The sequence below is a fragment of the Leptodactylus fuscus genome, chromosome 3 (assembly GCF_031893055.1).
Source record: "Leptodactylus fuscus isolate aLepFus1 chromosome 3, aLepFus1.hap2, whole genome shotgun sequence".
NCBI lineage: Eukaryota > Metazoa > Chordata > Amphibia > Anura > Leptodactylidae > Leptodactylus > Leptodactylus fuscus.
In genome coordinates, this window is record NC_134267.1 from 182,488,728 (window position 1) to 182,510,993 (window position 22,266).

General features: G+C 42.7%; 1 protein-coding gene across 1 annotated transcript in view; it reads right to left on the reverse strand.

The window, feature by feature from the left end:
• Window positions 1-3,913: 3,913 nt before the first annotated feature.
• The window catches only part of LOC142196759 (ceruloplasmin-like), a 59,143-nt gene continuing 40,790 nt past the window's right edge, over window positions 3,914-22,266 (reverse strand). Inside the window, exons 10-18 of the mRNA XM_075266732.1 lie at window positions 21,520-21,667; window positions 16,375-16,587; window positions 10,557-10,758; window positions 9,058-9,197; window positions 8,814-8,942; window positions 8,615-8,721; window positions 5,988-6,204; window positions 5,299-5,438; window positions 3,914-4,079 (exon numbers count right to left, since the gene is read on the reverse strand). Coding sequence (XP_075122833.1) covers window positions 3,924-4,079; window positions 5,299-5,438; window positions 5,988-6,204; window positions 8,615-8,721; window positions 8,814-8,942; window positions 9,058-9,197; window positions 10,557-10,758; window positions 16,375-16,587; window positions 21,520-21,667 — 1,452 coding nt within the window. The 3' untranslated portion in view covers window positions 3,914-3,923. The remainder of the gene's footprint in view (window positions 4,080-5,298; window positions 5,439-5,987; window positions 6,205-8,614; window positions 8,722-8,813; window positions 8,943-9,057; window positions 9,198-10,556; window positions 10,759-16,374; window positions 16,588-21,519; window positions 21,668-22,266) is intronic.

A 22,266-nucleotide genomic window follows, 5' to 3' on the forward strand; every position in this document is an offset into this window, starting at 1 on the left:
ACCTGGGATTTTATATTCCCTGTTAGAGTTTGGTATCTCTATCCTGTCAGTGGTCAGTATGTAAGGGCAGGTTTTGCACCTCTTCTGTCCACATGGGAATGTTCCTTTTGTTAGTTGGAGGTGACAGTGAGCTGCTAATAATCATATTCCTGAGGTTTGGTGGCTGTCTGTAGCATAGGAGAGGGGGGTCAGAAAATATGGATTTTAGACGGTTGTCTTTTTGCAGTAGTGGATGTAATTTGCGTGTGATTCCTCTCAGCGTCTCCAGGTGGGGGTTGTATGTGACAACCAGGGGTACCCGAGTGTTCTGTTTGGTATTGTATTTTAATAACTCCGATCTTGGTATCCTGGTGGCTCTGGTGATTTGGTTATCAACTGTTCTTGGATGGTAACCCTGCCTCAAGAATGTGTTTTTGACGCCCCCAAGGTGTTCGTCCCTATCGGCAGGGTTTGAACATATGCGATGGTATCTGATGGCCTGGCTGTATACAATGGAGTTCTTTATGTGTTTAGGATGAAAACTATCCCATCTTAGGTACGTAGGGCGGTCAATTGGTTTCCGATACAGCGATGTCTCAATTTTGTTGTCCTGTATCTTGATGACTGCATCCAGGAAGTTTATTTCGGAGAAGGAGTGATTGAGCGTCAGGTTGATGGTGGGATGGAACTGGTTGAACTGTTCATGGAAGGTTTTCAGCTGTTCCTCAGACCCGGTCCAAATGATTAGGATATCATCAATGAAGCGATAGTAGGCCCGAGGCCTAATGGTGCAGGTGGATAGGAAGTCACTCTCAAGCTTGGCCATGAAGAGATTAGCGTACTGTGGCGCCATTTTGCTCCCCATTGCGGTGCCGGTCCGTTGTAAATAGATGCAGTCACCAAAGGAGAAGTAATTGTGAGTGAGGATGAATTTTGTCAGTTTCACCACCGATTCAGCGTTCATACCTCGCTTTTCCATGAAAAACTGGCAGGCATTTATACCGTCCTGGTGTGGGATGTTGGAGTACAGGGATTCTACATCCATGGTGGCCAGGATGGTTCCATCTGGAAGGGGACCTATAGTGGATAGTTTGTTTAATAGGTCTGTAGTATCCTGTAGGTAGCTGGCTAAAAAAGGTATCACCTACTGAAGACTTGCAAAGTTTTTTTTTTTTTTTTTTTTTTTTTTATATTTTATAACCACTGGCTAACACGGTACCAAAACAAACATTTTCCTTTTACTTAATGATGGATGACATGAGATTCTGGGGCCGGTGATTGGCTTCTGTAACATTGAGTGTATGGCTTGGCACAGCTGCAGGAAAATCCATCAAGCACAGGCAAAGACCAAAAGAATAGCAGCAGTGAATTTCTCAGGTGATCAATGGGATTTACTGGCCTCAACAGTATACCAAGAGATGGACTCCTAGCATTATAGTTTTCTGTGACCCTCGGAGTCCCTGCCTCCCAGTGATATACTGTCCCATAGTGATTACACTGTAACTTATAATGCTGGGAGTCCATATCCTGGTATACTGTTCATGCCAGTAAATCTGGCTTTTACGCAGACCAAATGAAACACACACGTGAATTTAGGCTTAGCCTAGCCATATACCTAACTGTAAAGTTTGTCATGGTATCTGAATGGTACAGAAGATAACCTACCAGTACAGTATATACCATGTGTAATTCTGTTAATTTAGAGCTTTCTTTTACTGTGGATATTAGGAAGATAGCTTTTCCGAGATGCTGTCATAATTGATATCTTATCGCAGCACTTAGAGGTTGCCCAGGCATTTTTTTTAAATACATAGACAACCAGGAGAGGTTAAAAAAAAAAAAAAAAAAATCATACTTGCCTGTCCCCAATGCTCCAGTGACCTTGTGGCACACTTCGGGACATTCTACTCCTGCGGCTTCTCACTGATCTTTTCTTGAGTTCTGCTGATTGGCCTCAGCCAATTGCCTGGACAACCCCTTTAAGGAGGAGCTGTCATTTCAAATTCTCCCTGCACTTGACTGCAGCCATGCAAGGGCTTCCCATCCAAAGTACAGGAAACGTGGGGGTATAGGAGGTTTCTTTTTTCAAAAGGGACGTAACATTTATATTTTTTCCTTTTTTTGAGGTCCTTATTTTATTCACACTTCTAGACTGGAGAAGGAAAAGTATAGTAGTCCTATCTCTCTATCCCTTGGGGCATGAGACTAGTAGTCTGAGAGCAGAGGATTCTTATTTATTTTTAAAATCCTTTTTTTTTTTTTTCTGATCGGGAGTGCGTACGTTACTCATTTCTGCAAGTTGTTTGGGACCCCTTTACTGTGGCAAGGTGAGGTCTTTGCCCCTTGTTCTGCTGATGACTCATTCGGGCAGAGGTCTTCTTGGCGTGGATACTGGCAGGGAAGTGTCTGGGAGAGTGTGCATGTAACCTGATGTGATGGCAGCGCGATTCTCACTTCCGCAGTTCACTTCCAGGCCGGCACTATGTGGACAATGAAGCCAGAAAGGAACAGCAAATCCAGGCACTGTATACATCTGATAGAAGGGAAGGTAGCCAGACTGTTTCTTCTCTAACAGTTTGTGTTGAGATACACTCCTATACTTACATTATGTCTACAGTACTGGAGGCCCCCCACCATAACCCATCTGAGGTTCTAAGGCCCCTACTTCAATTCTAATATAGTGGATTTATCCAAGGATCTCGTGAGATAGATTAGTTTTTCTTTTCTGGCAATTACATCGGCCAGAAATCCAGGCCTTTTCTTCGCCTTGTCACTGTTTGTTTTTTGAGGATAGAGTCAGCATCGGACCTCTGTCATGTTTTCTCCAAAAACAGTTTCTGATTTTCCCAGAGAGCAGATTATTATTCTTTCCTTCCTAGTGCTCTAACCCCACTAGTGACAAGGGAAGGAGATCTTGCCTAGTTGAAAGGTGTTCGCTAATATTTATTGAAGTATCTGCTCCTTGGAGGAAAAATGAGAATATTCTTCAATTTCTGGGTAACTGGAAGGGGTTAAAGGCTTCTAAAGTCTCCATCGCAAGATGGATAAAGCAAACAATCCACTTGGCTTCTGTCTTTCATTAAATCCTCCAAAGGGGTTTGGGGCTTATTCTACCAGGGCAGTGACAACCTCCTGGGCAGAGAAGTCTGACGCTTCTATAGCCAAATTGGTGGCTGCCCCTCACCCCTTTCCTAATTTGGTTCTAGTTAATAACTCACAAGGGAAATGAAAATTACTAACCGGTAATTGTTTTTCTAAAACCCATCATAGCACCCCAAGTCCTCTCTCTACTTATTAGTTTTTTTGTTTGTTACTTCAGTATATCATTGCATTTTAAGGCTTGAGAAAGCGCACAGAGCTGCGCGAAACGGCTGTTGCCTACTAGCCATTCTATGCTGATCTTTCCCTCCCTGCACTTAAATTGTTTTTAAGGATGTGTTATCTTTAATAAAAGAAGTCTTTTAAGATGAGCCTCGGTGTGGGTGAGTGCCCTTCCAACTTTTTCGACATTTTTTTACTTCAGTATAGACCGATCTCTCACCGAATTGAGCCATTTGGTGGGCAGGAAGGAGCTGATATCAGGAGATAGGAGCACTTCCCTATGATAAGTTGTATTACAAAGTTAATATTAAGATGGCGCATAATCAAGATCAAGCATGGGTGCTTTATGCAGCATAAAAGATGCTGGATTGCCGTCTGCACATCACCCTGTGCTAACAACTATTGCATAGACCGTGTGGGGTTTGTGTCATCCTTTGTAAATGGGTCCTTACTTAAAGTCCATCAGGTCTTGAAAAATGGATATGATCAGTTCTGTCATATTACAAAGTAAAGTATGGACTAGATATGCTTCCGCTTCACAGTTGCCGCACAATCTCTTATATGTTATTTCAGGAAAAGACAAGTCACAACAATAATTGAGATTCAGTATATTTTCACTTACCTTACAGTACTGTGTATACAGTATTCATTCCTGCCACCATATGGTCATCAACATGACAGTGCAGGAACCATGTACCAGGGTTTTCTGCTATCATTCCGATCGTTTGAGTTGTTCCAGGAAAAAGTTCAAATACATCTGTACGATAACATTCACCTTTCTATAACATAGGAGATAAGGGACACATTAATGCCATTTCTATACTCTGAGAACTGGCACAATACTGTAAAATTATTATATGGTATGCTACTGCTAGTAGACGCTATAACTATGCATCACTATCTATAGAGAGCACGAACTGTAATGTCTTAAAGGGAGTCTGCCGTCAGAGTGAGCATATCAGTCCAGTGTTTCCTCTTGTGAATCCATTGCAGAGGTATCACCTTTTTTGTCAGTATGCTCAATGAGGACGTTGGCTTTTCTTTGAAACTATAGCAGCATCCTCATTCCTCCAAAGAGCTCATTTGCCTGTTGACAAAAATGGCAATATCTTGCCAATGGGGGCACCAATTTTCAAGGGGAAAACACTGTTTAGATAGGTTAGGGTCATGTGAATCAATCTGCAGGCTCGGTTGATATTCTGGTGACAGGCTCTATTTAAAAAGGAGTAGGAGCCAGGAAAAGGTGGTTAAACTTATCTTTTATAATGCTTTTATTGTAGTATATTCCTGTGTGTTCTGCTTGTCCCTTGTCCTAAAGTGCACTCAGCTCTCTGCATTGAGCTAGTCCACAGTCCCTCTGCTCTGAGTGATAGTTGTAGCGGTCTCCTGGATGGACGCTACAGCCGTCATTTAGAGGGGATGGAAACTAGAGAGCACTCTATGGAATTAAAGGGCATCTTTAATAATACATTTTTTTTTGTACAAAAGCTATGTTTATGTTTAACCACATTGCCTACCCAATGCTTTCAGCAGCTTTATATGGTGAAACCTAATGACAGACTTCCTTAATGGTAGTCGTCGTCTGTAATCACAACATTATATCAATCCAGCCCCGCAGATGGATATCTTAGAATCATCTGAATCAAACTTGTTTTTTTTCCTTGTGAATTGTTACCAAGATATAGCAGTTATTTTCAATATGCAAGTGTTCTTTGGAGCAACAAGGACATCGCTATTGCTCGAGAGAGGTAAGCAGTAACACTATCACTGCTCCAAAAAAAACTTGCATATCGTACAACGTATAATGTACAACCTGTATATGGACAAAAATATTTTAGTAAAAGGTGCACTGATTCTCAAGAGGAAAAGACCATTTGATTCAGATACCCGTAACCTATCTGGGTTGATTTGTTGGATTCATTGAACAGAAATACATTAAACCAATAGCCATCATGAATTTAGAACATAGAATAATTTATAAAAAAGTAATAAAATTACCGTATATATAAAATTATTTGCATGAAAATGTACGGTGTGAACATCCACTTGACTCCCCATACCAATAAGATGCCAGTTTACATATTGTCCAGCATGCATTTCCAGGCCTTGTAAATTGCCATACATTAGTCCATTGATACCTGAAATACAAGCCATGTTCTACATTATTGTCAGCTGATTTCTGATTTTCCCATTTCATGTATCATCCATCTAATTGTAGAAATTTGTCACAGATCACATTTGCAGGAAGTTTTTTAACTGTGCCAAGATGCAGCAGACATCAGGAACAGATGAGCAGCTCTTATACACACCGGAGTCTCTGTATAACGGTCAGTTTGTGAGCCCGCTATGTTATTATATAAATATTGTTTACAGACGTTATCAGAATACTTCCATTGATTCCATGTTCACCTCTAGATGCGTGTGTCCATTGTTCTAATCCATTGGAGGAACAGAACAATGGACACAAGGACCACTAAAACAGCCCTCATTGACTATAATGGGATCTGTCAAGTGTCCGTTCTTTTAAACTGAAACCACCAAATAAAAAAGTCAGACTTGCGGCAACTTTTCATCCAGCGAATTTAGACAGCCAATGTGACTGATCCTCCATATGGAGACTCTGGTGCAGATATAAAAACACGTAATAAATAAATGGATAAAAGAATTGAGAGGAACATAAAGATTACAATGCAACTTGTTGCTTTCAATGAAATCTTCATCTTCTTTGTTCACTTCGTCTGGATTCAGAGAATACTTTCTGATATTTTCATCTAGATACCAGGATTCATTCTCATTAAAGATAAAGAAAAAGAGTGCAAAGCGCAAAACGTTCCATTCCGAGTTCCATGGATAACGGTTTCTCTTGCAGATAACAAGGGGTCCAATCAACCCACTGCATGTATCCTAAGAAAAAAAGCAATACAGTCAATGTCTACGGTTGAGCCGATCTTGAGATTTCAGGATAGTTTTTAAAATCAGATTTCCGATCATTTTCCATCCGAACCCGATCCCAATTCCAATCCTAATGCAAGTCAATGGGATTTTTTAATGATCGAAGATCGGATTTTAAAAACTATCCTACACAGCATGTAGTCCAAAAATTGAACGCTTCAATTTTTGGATTCCCTTGTATAGTGATTAAAAATCCACCAGCTACTTAGTCCTCCCTGCTGTCTGGGGGTCAGAACCGCTGCATAGAACCGCTGCCTCTGCCGCTCCCCGTTGTTCTCGGTCCTCTCCTTTCTCATTCACATTCCTGAAGAGCGCCGTGCGTGCCCCTAGGCTAGTGTTACTGATGCTGGGAGTAGGCGGCTCGTGTTGTGGCTTAGGAGAGTGTGGGCGGGTACAGGGAGGGGAGACATGAGTGTTACTGATGCTGGGAGTAGGCAGAATTTGTTGTGGCTTAGAGTGTGGGCGGGAAGACGTGAGTGCATCACTCTTGTCTCCCCTCCCTGTACCCGCCCACACTCTCCTAAGCCACAACAAGCCCCACCTTCTCCCAGCATCAGTAACACTAGCCTAGGGAGACGGGGGCTCTGCAGGCATGTGAATGAGAGAGGAAAGGACCGACAACAACGGCCCAGAGCTCCGGGGAGCGGAAGCAGTTATGTGCAGGTAAGTTGAGCGATTGGGATTGGAATTCCATTCCCGATCTTTTTTAGGCGGGATCGTAACCTGATCACGAAATTTACTCAATTGATGATCGGAATCCGATCTTTTCCGATCTTTTCCGATCCCGATCCCTCAACCCTATCAATGTAATCTCCATCGAAGGGTACGCAAACAAATATTGCCTCTGAAAGGGTGAGTAATACTAACTGTTAAGATGAGATAAGAATCTGAATACTGGGGGCTGGGGGATTGCTGGGACTCCCAGTGATATAGGGAATGGGGGTCAGCAGGTACGCCATGTGAATGGGATGGTGCAGTGCATGCAGAACTATTCACTTCTATCAGGTTTCTGGAACAGCAATCTTCTATAAAGGCAGATTCTACCGTTCTATTCCTACCGTTGTACATAATGATAATCCGCCTCAGTTCGATTCCTTTTTAAAAAAAAATGAAATCTATTCATCTAGAATAATAAAAGGGAATAATTCTCTTTGTGGTTTGCTTTTTGACAACTGATTCTCATTATAATTAGGGTTGAGCGATCTTTTTAGGTGGGATCGAGATACGTGATCATTTCCCACAATGCTTTGCTAGCTAGTCTCCTATTCATTCTAATGCGAGACTATCTAACATCTTTAGTAGCTACTTACCTGAAGAGATGGCTGGTCCGGTGCCCGGTGTTCTCGTTCTTCTTCGCCTCGCTGCCCCCGCCTCCCAGGTTAGTGTTTAAAGAGCTAGGAAGAAGGCGGGGCTTGTAGCTTAGGAGAGTGTGGGCGGGTACAGGGCGGGGAGCCGTGACGTCTCCTCTCCCAGTGCCCGCCCACACTCTCCTAACCCGCCCACACTCTCCTAACCTGGGAGGCAGGGGGCAGCGAGGCAAAGAAGAATGAGAACACCGGGCACCGGACCAGCCTTCTCTTCAGGTAAGTGGACACCAGGGGAGACTAAGTAGCCAGAGGATTTATTTTTTTTTTAAATCACTACACAGCGTGGATTCTAACAAAGCGTTCAATTGTTAGATTCCATGCTGTATAGTGAATAGGATTGTTTTTAAAATTCGATCTCCAATTAGTAAAAAAATCCCATTGACTTGCATTAGGATTGAAATCGGGTTCGAATGAAAAATGATCGGATTTCAAAATCGATCCTGAAAAGTCAAGATCGGCTCAACCCTAATGATAATGCTATGAAGAGATTGTATATGTGGGGCACTAAAGTCACCCAATGTCTGATTGGATCACTTCTGTGGGTTGTCTGAAAATCAGAATAGGTTTTAGATTTATTTTTTTTTAAATGCTGCTGACAATAACAAGAGGTTGTTGATCCACTTAAAAGCTCACAATGGTCTGCAAAAACAAACTGAATAATAGATTATTTTGTGTGAATCTAGCCTAAGGGTGCATTCACACTGAGTTTTTTGGCACTGCTTTTGCCACAATAACTCGAGTAAAGAATCAGCACTGAAAAACAGACTCCCATTGACTTCAATGGGATCCGTTTTTTGTGTGGTACACATTGAAATCAATGGGAGGCTTTTTTACCCATTGATTTCAATGTGTTCCACGCAGAAGATGGAACCCGTTGAACTCAATGGGATTCTGTTTTTCAGTGCTGATTCTTTACTCGAGTTATTGTGGCAAAAACAGTGCCAAAAAACTCTGTGTGAATGCACCCTTATAAGAAAAGATAGAAAAAAAATTACCTTCACTTGATCAACGTTGGAGTAGTAAGCCCAAGTTACGCAATATATTTCTTTGTTACTAGGCCCAGAACGTTTCGGTATATTCCAAATATATGTTTGTACCTGTCCTATAACAGTGTAAACACAATGGATTATACATGGTTCAGGATATTTTAAAGAACTACTACTGTATATATTGTTATCCTATAAATATTCTTACCTGGCTTAGTAGGTTTAATGTTATTATCCTGGGGTTTAACACCATGTGCATACATCGAGTACGATCTACTGGCGTTATTTTTAAATATGATCTTCATACGATCGCCCGTGTAAGCTTTCAGGAGCGGACCTGTTATATAAAGAGCAGTGGAAACATTACTGATTCAATATAGTGTAATAAACAAAAACATTTCCAGCCCAATACAAGGTATCGGACAAATACAGAGGACAGGACAATTATTTACCTAGAATTCCCAAATGCTTCTGATCCTTGGACCTTTTCTTTCTCACTGTAAACGTGCCATCGGTATATTCTCGGTACACAGCTTTCATATACTTTTTACCAAGAGTTGTTCGAGTTTTGTTTAAGTATGTATCTCCAGGACTGTCAGAAAAAATACAATCATACTTGCATTATAATATGTATGACATAGATAAATAAGCCTAGGAGAATGTGTATGTATTATGTGTGTTTACAGTATATATCAGTGCTGTTTGTTTTGCCTGAAGAGCAATTTACATATTTCTTGTTGTCTTTTTATGGCTAACTTTATTGAAGCCTCACAGACATAACATCCCATTCATACAAAATCCAATACAGCCAATGCCCTGTGAATCTATTTTATGCTGAATTTTAGTTTCAAATAAATTTGTTATATTACATATGTTCTGCATATTCTATTTTAGTCACAGTTGGGTTCGTTCTAGTCCAGTCACTGCACAGTTGTGTTGTTTCTAGTCCAGTCACTGCACAGTTGTGTTGTTTCTAGTCCAGTCGCTGCACAGTTGGGTTGGTTCTAATCCAGTCACTGCATAGTTGGGTTGGTTCTAATCCAGTCACTGCATAGTTGCATTGTTTCTAGTCCAGTCACTGCACAGTTGCATTGGTTCTAGTCCAGTCACTGCACAGTTAGGTTGCTTCTATTCCAAGTCACTTCACAGTTGGGTTGGTTGTAGTCCAGTCCCTGCACAGCTGGGGTGATTGTAGTCCAGTTCCTGCACAGCTGGGATGGTTCTAGTCCAGTCACTGCACAGTTGGGTTGGTTCTAGTCCAGTCACTGCACAGTTGGGTTGGTTCTAGTCCAGTCAATGCACAGTTTGGTTGGACACTTCATAGTGATTTAAAGCGTAACTAAACTTTTGGACAACTTTTGATTTTCTGGCAGTATCTGTGTCATAAACTTGCTTTTGGTGCCATATGAAAGAGGATATTGCAGTGCAGTTCTATCTATATTATTTCTATAGATGTCACTGGTTGAAAACACAGTCAGAATATTTATATACAGCTGTATAATATAAATGATATAAATATCCCATTCTGACTGTTTTAACCAGTGATATCTCTGGAAATAATATAAATAGAAGAAACCTTAGTCTCATACGAAAGAGAATCTCCTCACATCAAAGTTTTGTAACGTCCGAGATATAATTATTTGAAGTGACCCTCCCCTACCCTCATTTTCTGTACATTTTACACAGCCCCCTACTCCAAGACTGTACTCCATACACAGTAATATTCAGTGAGGGGCAGAAACAACACTCAATACAGAAGAAAAGGGAAGAGTGAAAAATGCAGAATTTCAGAGAAAGAGAGCCAAAATTTGTTAATAAAATATATTGCAAAATTTATTAATGACACAAATACTGTCAGAAAATTTGTCCAAAAAATTAATTATATTTTGCATGATATGTATCAACAATAAGACTTTATTAATTTAGAAAATGCCTTTTAATATTAACATACCTGCCACTTTGATTTGCATAAAATAAATATTCCCAGGTGCGATTGGGAGAAAAGTCCCATTCTATTTCTTCAGCTGCAATGTAATATGTGACATAGCGATAATAAGATGTAGAGGTTTGCGTGTTACGTGACTGAACCGTGTAGCGTTGTCTCATTCCAGCTCTGTGGTGCTCTGAAGTCAAACAGTCTACATCGAATGTACCTGTTTGGAAATAATAAAGTTGTCTCCGTTATCTATGGTACACTAAAGGGTATATATTACTTTGCATTCAGTTTTTTCTTTTTGCTCCAATGCATCGATAATGTATGCAGTAACATTTATCCGGAAATTAAAAATATACACTCACCGGCCACTTTATTAGGTACACCATGCTAGTAACGGGTTGGACCCACTTTTGCCTTCAGAACTGCCTCAATTCTTCGTGGCATAGATTCAACAAGGTGCTGGAAGCATTCCTCAGAGATTTTGGTCCATATTGACATGATGGCATCACACAGTTGCCGCAGATTTGTCGGCTGCACATCCATGATGCGAATCTCCCGTTCCACCACATCCCAAAGATGCTCTATTGGATTGAGATCTGGTGACTGTGGAGGCCATTGGAGTACAGTGAACTCATTGTCATGTTCAAGAAACCAGTCTGAGATGATTCCAGCTTTATGACATGGCGCATTATCCTGCTGAAAGTAGCCATCAGATGTTGGGTACATTGTGGTCATAAAGGGATGGATATGGTCAGCAACAATACTCAGGTAGGCTTTGGCGTTGCAACGATGCTCAATTTGTACCAAGGGGCCCAAAGAGTGACAAGAAAATATTCCCCACACCATGACACCACCACCACCAGCCTGAACCGTTGATACAAGGCAGAATGGATCCATGCTTTCATGTTGTTGACGCCAAATTCTGACCCTACCATCCGAATGTCGCAGCAGAAATCGAGACTCATCAGACCAGGCAACGTTTTTCCAATCTTCAATTGTCCAATTTCGATGAGCTTGTGCAAATTGTAGCCTCAGTTTCCTGTTCTTCGCTGAAAGGAGTGGCACCCGGTGAGGTCTTCTGCTGCTGTAGCCCATCTGCCTCAAAGTTCGACGTACTGTGCGTTCAGAGATGCTCTTCTGGCTACCTTGGTTGTAACGGGTGGCTATTTGAGTCACTGTTGCCTTTCTATCAGCTCGAACCAGTCTGGTCATTCTCCTCTGACCTCTGGCATCAACAACGCATTTCCGTCCACAGAACTGCCGCTCACTGGATGTTTTTTCTTTTTCGGACCATTCTCTGTAAACCCTAGAGATGGTTGTGCGTGAAAATCCCAGTAGATCAGCAGTTTCTGAAATACTCAGACCAGCCCTTCTGGCACCAACAACCATGCCACGTTCAAAGGCACTCAAATCACCTTTCTTCCCCATACTGATGCTCGGTTTGAACTGCAGGAGATTGTCTTGACCATGTCTACATGCTTAAATGCACTGAGTTGCCGCCATGTGATTGGCTGATTAGAAATTAAGTGTTAACGAGCAGTTGGACAAGTGTACCTAATAAAGTGGCCGGTGAGTGTATACTGAAAGATACTGTTTTAAGAGTAAAAAAAATAAGATAATGGATTCCATTTAAAGATGAGTTCACTTAGTTCATTATCTCTCTGGCTCTGGATATTGCTGAGATCATACTCACTTTTATATATATGGCCGTAGAATTAGATACGCGCGTCTACACACAGTTCCACACTCCAGAGGATTAGATACGCGCGTCTGCACACAGTTGTACACGCCATAGGATTAGATACACACGTCTGCACAGAGTACCACATGCCGTAGGATTAGATACACACGTCTACACACAGTTCCACACTCCAAAGGATTAGACACAGTTGTACACGCCATAGGATTAGATACACACGTCTACACAGAGTACCACACGCCATAGGATTAGATACACGCGTCTGCACACAGTACCATATGCCGTAGGATTAGATACGCACGTCTACACACAGTATCACATGGGGGAGGATTAGATACGCGCGTCTGCACACAGTACCACATGCCGTAGAATTAGATACGCGCGTCTACACACAGTTCCACACTCCAGAGGATTAGATACGCGCGTCTGCACACAGTTGTACACGCCATAGGATTAGATACATGCGTCTGCACACAGTACCACATGCCGTAGGATTAGATACGCACGTCTACACACAGTATCACATGGGGGAGGATTAGATACGCGACTCTTCACACAGTACCACACAGGGGAGGATTAGATACGTGTGTGCACACAGTATCACACTTTGGAGGATTAGATACATGCCTCTGCACACAGTGCCACAAGCCAGAGAATTAGATACGCGTCTCAGCACACAGTATCACACGGGGGAGGATTAGATACGCGCCTCTTCACACAATACCACACAGGGGAGGATTAGATACGTGCATCTGAACACAGTACCACACGGGAGGATTAGATACTGGCCTCTGCATACAGTACCACATGCCAGAGAATTAGATACGCGTCTCAGCACACAGTTCCACATGGGGGAGGATTAGATACGCGCATCTGCACACAGTACCACACGCCAGAGTCATTAGATACGCGCGTCTGCACACAGTTTCACTTACTGGAGGATTAGATACGCGCCTCTTCACACAATATCACATGGGGAGGATTAGATATGTGCATCTGCACAAAGTACCACACCAACAAGGATTAGACACTTGCATCTAAACACAGTACTACACGGGGAAGGATTAGATACAGCTTTACTCCAGGTATCCATAACAACTGATCACAGGTTTTTCACTGACATCCAAAATGAGATATACATAATCACATGACGCTTATGGACATACACACAAACCACGTACAAAATACACCAGTGCAAAATTGGACAATTCTTATGGGGCCAGTACACAAACATAAATTGTAATATACCCGTGCGAAGCCGGGTCCTCCCTCTAGTATATATATATATATAAAATTTTATTAAATAAACACATGGCAGTTATATTACAAGAAGCATTGGCTTTAGAGAAAAATTATCCCATTTTAAGACTTGTAAGTTCTACAGGTTTGCTTTTATTTGGGAGACAAATTTGTGACTGTGAGCCACCAAAAATGACCCCTTTATGGCAGCAGATGTGAAGTCAAAATTAATTTGATTTTATGATTTGGCACCAACAGTGTGGTACAGTTGAATGTGATGGACCAGACAGCAGGACATGTGTGGCTTTGTGGTGGCAGCTGTGGCAGTATGGCCTCCTCTTAAAAAATGAAGCTTTTTTCAGATTAGCGCAGGCTGCTAGACTATTTATTAGGTGAGCAACAAAAAACACCTAAAGGGAATCTGTCACGAACATTTACCCCACCAAACCTGCACTACAATATAATACTACAATGGGGCCAATCCATTATTATCTCCCATATGTAAAAAAAAAAATTTTTTGCTCATGTGTTGTTTTAAAAATGAGTTTTTTCGGTTCTCTTCCAGCAATGCAAATTAGCTGTGTGATGTCTCTTGGGACAGTTCTAAAACTGCCTCCATACACCTTTTTGTTGCTACCTCCTGCCTCCTTTCCTTGTATTCTCACAGTTAATCCCGCGCCTGCACACTAAAGTCAAGCTGCACAGAATACAGGCTTGCGCAGAGTGATGTTTCACCAAATGGATGTCTGGGACTGATATTCCGAACCTGCATGTATCATTGCGGGATTTTAGAGGACTTTAGAAGAGAGGGAGGTCTTCAGTCACAGAAGGGGGGTGGCCAGACAGTTCTTTATGAATAAACTGGATTGTTCTCCAAAGAACAGCGCATATCGGACCTTTCTAACTTAATTAGCATACAGGGCGGGAAATCGGGGTTGCTGAGAAAATATTTGGGAAGATTTATAATGTAGATTTCAATATGCTTGCAATCGTGTTTATTTTGGAGTGAATATTTAAGGTGACAGTTTCCCTTTAAGGCTGAGGCCCCACATTGCAGAAACGCGTCTTTTTTTGTTGCAGATTTTGCTGTGAGTTTTAAGCCAAAGTCAGGAGTGGATTGAGCAGAAGGTAGAAGTATAAGTACTTGCTATGTGTTTCCCATTCCTTTTGTAACCATTCTTGGCTTTGGCTCACAGAACTGCAACAAAATCTGCAACAGAAAAAGCTGCGTTTCCGCAACATGAAGCCTCATCCTAAAGCTTTTTGTTGCAGATATTGCTGCAGTTTTATTGAGCAGAAGGCCAGTGTGGATTGAGTAGAAGGGAGACGTTCCTTTGTATTTCCCATTCTTTTTGTAGCCACTCCTGGGTTTGTCTCAAAAAAACTCATCAAAATCTGCAACAAAAATTGCAGCTTTTCTACAACAAGGGCTTTAGCTTTAAGAAAAGGTGATTATTTTCTGATTAGTAGGCTCTGTCACATTGTTTATTGGTTGAGACAAAAAAAGAAATCCGTAAATAATGGAGATTTCTTTAAATTAGCACAGGCAGAATCAGCATTTTGGTGTTAGAACAGCAGTCTGTATGCATTTGACAAAAAAAAAAAAAAGTAAACTCTTAGTAAACTCTTGAATATTGGCTTAGTGGTTAGCACTAGAGATTAGCGGATAGTATTCGAAACTAGAGTTTCGAATACGTCGCTCCCATAGGAATGCATGGGAGCGGCCGTACAGCGAGGGGTTAAGCGCCGGCCGCTTCATCCCTTGCTGTGTGGCTGCTCCCATGCATTCCTATGGGAGCGAGGTATTCAAAACTCTAGTTTCGAATACTATCCGCTAATCTCTAGTTCGCACTGCAGCGCTGGAGCCCTGGGTTCGAATCCCACTAGGAACACCATCTGCAAGGAGTTTGTAAGTTCTCCGTGTGTTTGCGTGGATTTCCTCCCATTCTACAAAGACATACCTAAATGAGAAAAAAAAAATACTTAAAAAAAAAGTGTAAACTCTTGCTCAAAAAAACTCAACAAAAGATTTTTCACTAAAAGACTGATTTTGTCAGTAAAATACTACGTTAATCTGTGGACAGATCAGACTGCTCTATTGCAAAATAAAATTTGATAAAATTAGATGTTTTTTACTATGCAATTCATTTGGAGGTGGACATTTTAGTTTATCTGAAACTAATGACTATTCGGTTTAGTTAAGTCTCTATTGTGTGGGTTGCCACATTCCAAAATCATACACATTTATTGGATTCTTATGAAATTGGCCCTAACACGAGCATGCCTGAGATAGAGAAATTAGACTTTGAGCCCCAATGGACTAATGTGAATGTTGACAGTCTCTTTACAGCACTACAGAATATGTTGGTGCTGTACAATAAAACGAAATACACGTTGCAATTGTTTAGAATATTTTTGGGAAATCCTTTCCCTCACAGCAGCCAGCCACTTCGCTTTGAGAAGTTTCCTGAGGAACGACGGTTTGTCTCAGGTGGACAGTGTCTTTAGCTCTGCATGCTTGATTTTTATGTAAGATATCGTGTTCCCTAAAGTATCTGCCGTTTTCTGGGTTCCGTTTTCCGCTTGGAACACATTGAAGTCAATGGGAGTCTTTTTTTCAGCGTTGATTCTGACGCGAGTTATCGTGCCAGAATCAGTGCCACTTTACTCTGTGTGAACAGACTGTAATCTGCTTCCCATTGAGAGGGGAATACCCCTTTAAAACAGCTGTAACACAGATGATAAATTCCCCCACATCATTTCAGTCACTTTGCATTTACCTGAACAAAGCGCAGGTATTCGTTGTATTTTATTTTGCACTTATGATAGAATGTTTAATAATGTACAGAAATAATATGGTTTCAGAACTGGTTAGAATCATTCTGTGTAACTTACCCGCATTGTCAGGAATCATCGTTGCTGTGAATGAGGTATGTGGAAATACGCTTACTACATCCCTTGTGGTACCATCGATGTTGATGGTATTTCCAGTAAAATGTATTCCATGCATGTCAGCCTCATTCCCTATTCCCAGTATATGCCAATGGACTGACTCTCCTATCCACATCTTCAGTCCCATCAGATTTCCGTACATGTATCCATTGATTGCTGTAAGGAAAGTATAAGATAATGCTATTACTCTGCTGTCAGGAGCCAGGCATTCATGAATGAATTGGTTAATGGGTCAGCTTGGCAGTACTGACTGCTCAGCAGCTAGCACACCTCTAGGTCTCTCTTTTACCTCTTCATGGGGTTTCATGGTGGATACCTACCTGAAGCAGTCAGCTTCCGCTTTGCTAAAAGCTAGTCCCAGCCTATCAGCTTTATCATACCAACAAGCTGTTCATACATTTGATAAAATTTATATTTATTTCAAATGTAAAGACAGGAGTTTTCCCTTGAGGAATGAATGATTGGACATGTTGAAATGCAGGATAGTCTAACCTTCAGCAGTAACCTATTGGAAGGAAGTGGAGGCTGCGAGTAGTAGTAGAAACAGCAGTGGGCATAATGGCTTGTTGACGTCTCCAATTTTCTTTCTATGCTGATGCAGAGCTGTTGGGGACCTGTGGTATACCAGATGGTTGTGGCAATCTTCCTCGGGGCATTTCCTAATGGTCTTCAGCCCCCTTGAGCCAGATGGGAGTTGGAGTACCCATGATGTTGATGCTAGGATATATATCACACATAACTTTACTAGCAAAATGGCGCAGTAAGGCAACCAACAGTTACCAGATAATGGAGGTACAGTTCTTATAACAGAGGTCCACTATGAGTTTGGGATGTGCCCAGGGGATAATAGTTCCAGCAGCCTGCGCTTGGATCTTTCCTCTCACACTAAGTACCAGTCTCTTAGGGCTAGTTCACACGTGAACTGCCCGCGCGGGTTTTGACACAGAGAGAGACGCGGCGAGCCGCGTCTCTCTCTTGTCAAAACCCGCCCGCCGCGACCATCGCTGTCGCGGCTTAACCCTCTGCTGTCGGCTCAAATGAATGAGCCGACATAGGAGGGAGCTGCCGGGGGCGGAAGCCACGCGGCTGAGCCTGCGCGGCTTCTGCCTGAAGAAAGGACATGTCCTTTCTTTTCTCCGCTAGCAGCAGCCCGCCGCTAGCGGAGAAAAGAAGCCCGGCGGTCTCCATAGACCACCATTATAAGGGGAGGTTTTGGACGCGAAATCCGCTGTCAAAGACCTCCCCTTATACTCACGTGTGAACTAGCCCTTACTCCCTCAATATGGAAGGGTCCCCTGTCTGTCCCAAGGCTCAGGCAGGATGAAAACTCTGAGGCCCTTGCTCCACTTATCCTTAGACTCTCGATATGGCATCCGTAGCCCCAAACTTTTCTCTCTCCCTCTTTCAGAAAATGGACTAGTTCAGCTGCAATTACTCAAATGTGTCGGACCTGATTTATTTTTATCCTGGTTTTTACACTTTTTAGCTATAACATTAAAACCACTTGTCTAATACTACATAGGTCTGCTCTATGCTGTAAAAACAGCATGAACTCTACAAGACATACAATATTGTCCTGTGGTATTTGGCACCAAGACATTAGCATCTGTTCCTTTAAGTCATGTAAGCTGTGAGGTGTAACGTATGGCTTGCATCAACGAGTGCGCATGAACCTAAATATCTTTCTTGGATCTCTTTTTTTATAGGTACTAATTGCTGCATGTTAAGAATACGCTAAGTCCTGGCTTTTTAGAGAGACTCTGACATAGTTGTCTAGGAATCACAAATTGGTAGAGATGAGCGAACAGTGTTCTATCGAACACATGTTCGATCGGATATCAGGGTGTTCGCCATGTTCGAATCGAATCGAACACCGCGTGGTAAAGTGCGCCAAAATTCGATTCCCCTCCCACCTTCCCTGGCGCCTTTTTTGCACCAATAACAGCGCAGGGGAGGTGGGACAGGAACTACGACACCGGGGGCATTGAAAAAAATTGGAAAAAGTCATTGGCTGCCGAAATCAGGTGACCTCCATTTTAGACGAATAGTGGATTTCAAATCCGGGTCATATGAGAATGTGAACTTTGTGACTATGAGACAGGGATAGCTGTACAGGCAGGGATAGCTAGGGATAACCTTTATTTAGGGGGGAATGTTATTAAAAATAACTTTTTGGGGCTCTATCGGGTGTGTAATTGTGATTTTTGTGAGATAAACTTTTTCCCATAGGGATGCATTGGCCAGCGCTGATTGGACGAATTCCGTACTCTGGCCAATCAGTGCTGGCCAATGCATTCTATTAGCTTGATGAAGCAGAGTGTGCACAAGGGTTCAAGCGCACCCTCGGCTCTGATGTAGCAGAGCCGAGGCTGCACAAGGGTTCAAGCGCACCCTCGGCTCTGATGTAGGAGAGCCGAGGGTGCACTTGAACCCTTGTGCACCCTCAGCTCTGCTACATCAGAGCCGAGGGTGCGCTTGAACCCTTGTGCACACTCTGCTTCATCAAGCTAATAGAATGCATTGGCCAGCGCTGATTGGCCAATGTATTCTATTAGCCTGATGAAGTAGAGCTGAATGTGTGTGCTAAGCACACACATTCAGCTCTACTTCATCGGGCTAATAGAATGCATTGGCCAGCGCTGATTGGCCAGAGTACGGAACTCGACCAATCAGCGCTGGCTCTGCTGGAGGAGGCGGAGTCTAAGATCGCTCCACACCAGTCTCCATTCAGGTCCGACCTTAGACTCCGCCTCCTCCGGCAGAGCCAGCGCTGATTGGCCGAAGGCTGGCCAATGCATTCCTATGCGAATGCAGAGACTTAGCAGTGCTGAGTCAGTTTTGCTCAACTACACATCTGATGCACACTCGGCACTGCTACATCAGATGTAGCAATCTGATGTAGCAGAGCCGAGGGTGCACTAGAACCCCTGTGCAAACTCAGTTCACGCTAATAGAATGCATTGGCCAGCGCTGATTGGCCAATGCATTCTATTAGCCCGATGAAGTAGAGCTGAATGTGTGTGCTAAGCACACACATTCAGCACTGCTTCATCACGCCAATACAATGCATTAGCCAGTGCTGATTGGCCAGAGTACGGAATTCGGCCAATCAGCGCTGGCTCTGCTGGAGGAGGCGGAGTCTAAGGTCGGACCTGAATGGAGACTGGTGTGGAGCGATCTTAGACTCCGCCTCCTCCAGCAGAGCCAGCGCTGATTGGCCGAATTCCGTACTCTGGCCAATCAGCACTGGCTAATGCATTGTATTGGCGTGATGAAGCAGTGCTGAATGTGTGTGCTTAGCACACACATTCAGCTCTACTTCATCGGGCTAATAGAATGCATTGGCCAGCGCTGATTGGCCAGAGTACGGAATTCGGCCAATCAGCGCTGGCTCTGCTGGAGGAGGCGGAGTCTAAGATCGCTCCACACCAGTCTCCATTCAGGTCCGACCTTAGACTCCGCCTCCTCCAGCAGAGCCAGCGCTGATTGGCCGAATTCCGTACTCTGGCCAATCAGCACTGGCTAATGCATTGTATTGGCGTGATGAAGCAGTGCTGAATGTGTGTGCTTAACACACACATTCAGCTCTACTTCATCGGGCTAATAGAATGCATTGGCCAATCAGCGCTGGCCAATGCATTCTATTAGCGTGAACTGAGTTTGCACAGGGGTTCTAGTGCACCCTCGGCTCTACTACATCAGATTGCTACATCTGATGTAGCAGTGCCGAGTGTGCATCAGATGTGTAGTTGAGCAAAACTGACTCAGCACTGCTAAGTCTCTGCATTCGCATAGGAATGCATTGGCCAGCCTTCGGCCAATCAGCGCTGGCTCTGCCGGAGGAGGCGGAGTCTAAGGTCGGACCTGAATGGAGACTGGTGTGGAGCGATCTTAGACTCCGCCTCCTCCAGCAGAGCCAGTGCTGATTGGTCGAGTTCCGTACTCTGGCCAATCAGCACTGGCCAATGCATTTCTATGGGGAAAAGTTAGCTTGCGAAAATCGCAAACTGACAGGGATTTCCATGAAATAAAGTGACTTTTATGCCCCCAGACATGCTTCCCCTGCTGTCCCAGTGTCATTCCAGGGTGTTGGTATCATTTCCTGGGGTGTCATAGTGGACTTGGTGACCCTCCAGACACGAATTTGGGTTTCCCCCTTAACGAGTTTATGTTCCCCATAGACTATAATGGGGTTCGAAACCCATTCGAACACTCGAACAGTGAGCGGCTGTTCGAATCGAATTTCGAACCTCGAACATTTTAGTGTTCGCTCATCTCTACAAATTGGCACTTGTTATACCGGAAACGCAGCGATTTTCCTGCGGTGGAAATGCTGATGGGAAAAATCATGGCGTTTTACAGTAACTGCAAAATGGAATAAATTCTTTTGAATCCCATGTCCACTTTGCGGTAAAAAACGCAGCGTGAACACATTTCATTTCCATAGGCACAAATCAGCCGTGATAAACAGACAAATTTTTATGGACAATTTCCATCCATATGGTGTTTAATTTTCACTTATCCTTAAGACATGTCCTGTTCTTGATTTGTCGCTCACATGGTCCATTAAAAACACAGACCTGTGAATAGCTTCGTAAAATTGCATTGACTTCAGTACAGCTGTGTTATGGCCATTAAAAAAGAAAGACATCTGTCACACAGACATATTTCGCATCCATGTGAATAAGGCCTATACATGATCTGTGAAAAAAGGGTTATACTAAGATATGCTTTAAATTTTTCTTGGATCGGAGACAGGGCCCATTAAAAATCATTTATGTGAATAGATCCATTGACGTCAGGGGTCTAACTATAGTGGTGCAGAGGTAGCAATCACTACTGTGCTCTGGAGACTCAGGGGCCACAAAGGCCATTGAACAACACAAGAAGATATCTACTGTATATTATAGGTAACACCTGGTAAGTTTGGACCCTGTTACTTTGCATTGGGGTGCAGGAGCTTCATATTACGACAGCACATGTTACACATATCTCTGTACACTTAGGAAAATATACTGCACTCTTCACAGATAAAGTAGTTGCTACAAACATTCATAGAAGACAACTGGACACTGGGCAATTACTTACAATGCATCATATTGGAATTCTGAAAATCTGCATCATCCTTGTTCACAGTCTGTGGCTTGCCAGTAAATAGCTGAATATTCTTTTCTATATACAAGCTCTTATTCTCATCAAATACAGTCGCCATCAAAAAGTAGTCGTGGGCAACATTCTTGTGAAAGTGGAATGAAAAGAGCAATGATTAAAGACTTGCTGCAAATGTCCCCTGAGTTAAAAATGATATAGATGTTATATGGCTTAAAGGGAACCTGACATAATGTACCTAGAGTCCCATATATAGGAACTACTGTCCATATATAGTGTCCTATATATGGACAGTAGAAGGAACTAGGCAGACAGATATATAGTTTTATAGGAAATAATCAGCAGGCAGTCCTACTCAAAGACTGACCTATTGCCTATCATTGTATGCATAGTCATTTAAAGGGATTTTTTGGACCCTGCTCTGTAACATGCTGCCTGAGGATCAAACACCATGTTTATTGTGACCGGATATATTTAAAGGGTTAAAGTGAGATTCCATTTATTTATTTTTTTGTGAACTTATTTTCTACTGTTGTGGTCATCTATGTAAAAATAAATGAGAAAATATTACATATTTTGAGAAGGTGACAGGCAGAGTGCTGGAGCCCAGATATATCAGCCCCAGGTTTCTGACATATGTGTGGTCAAGGGTCGATCTAGAGTAGGCCTCAGCCCAGGGGTAGATCCTGGGCTCATTACTGGGCCAGAAAAAGGCAGCAGATCCTG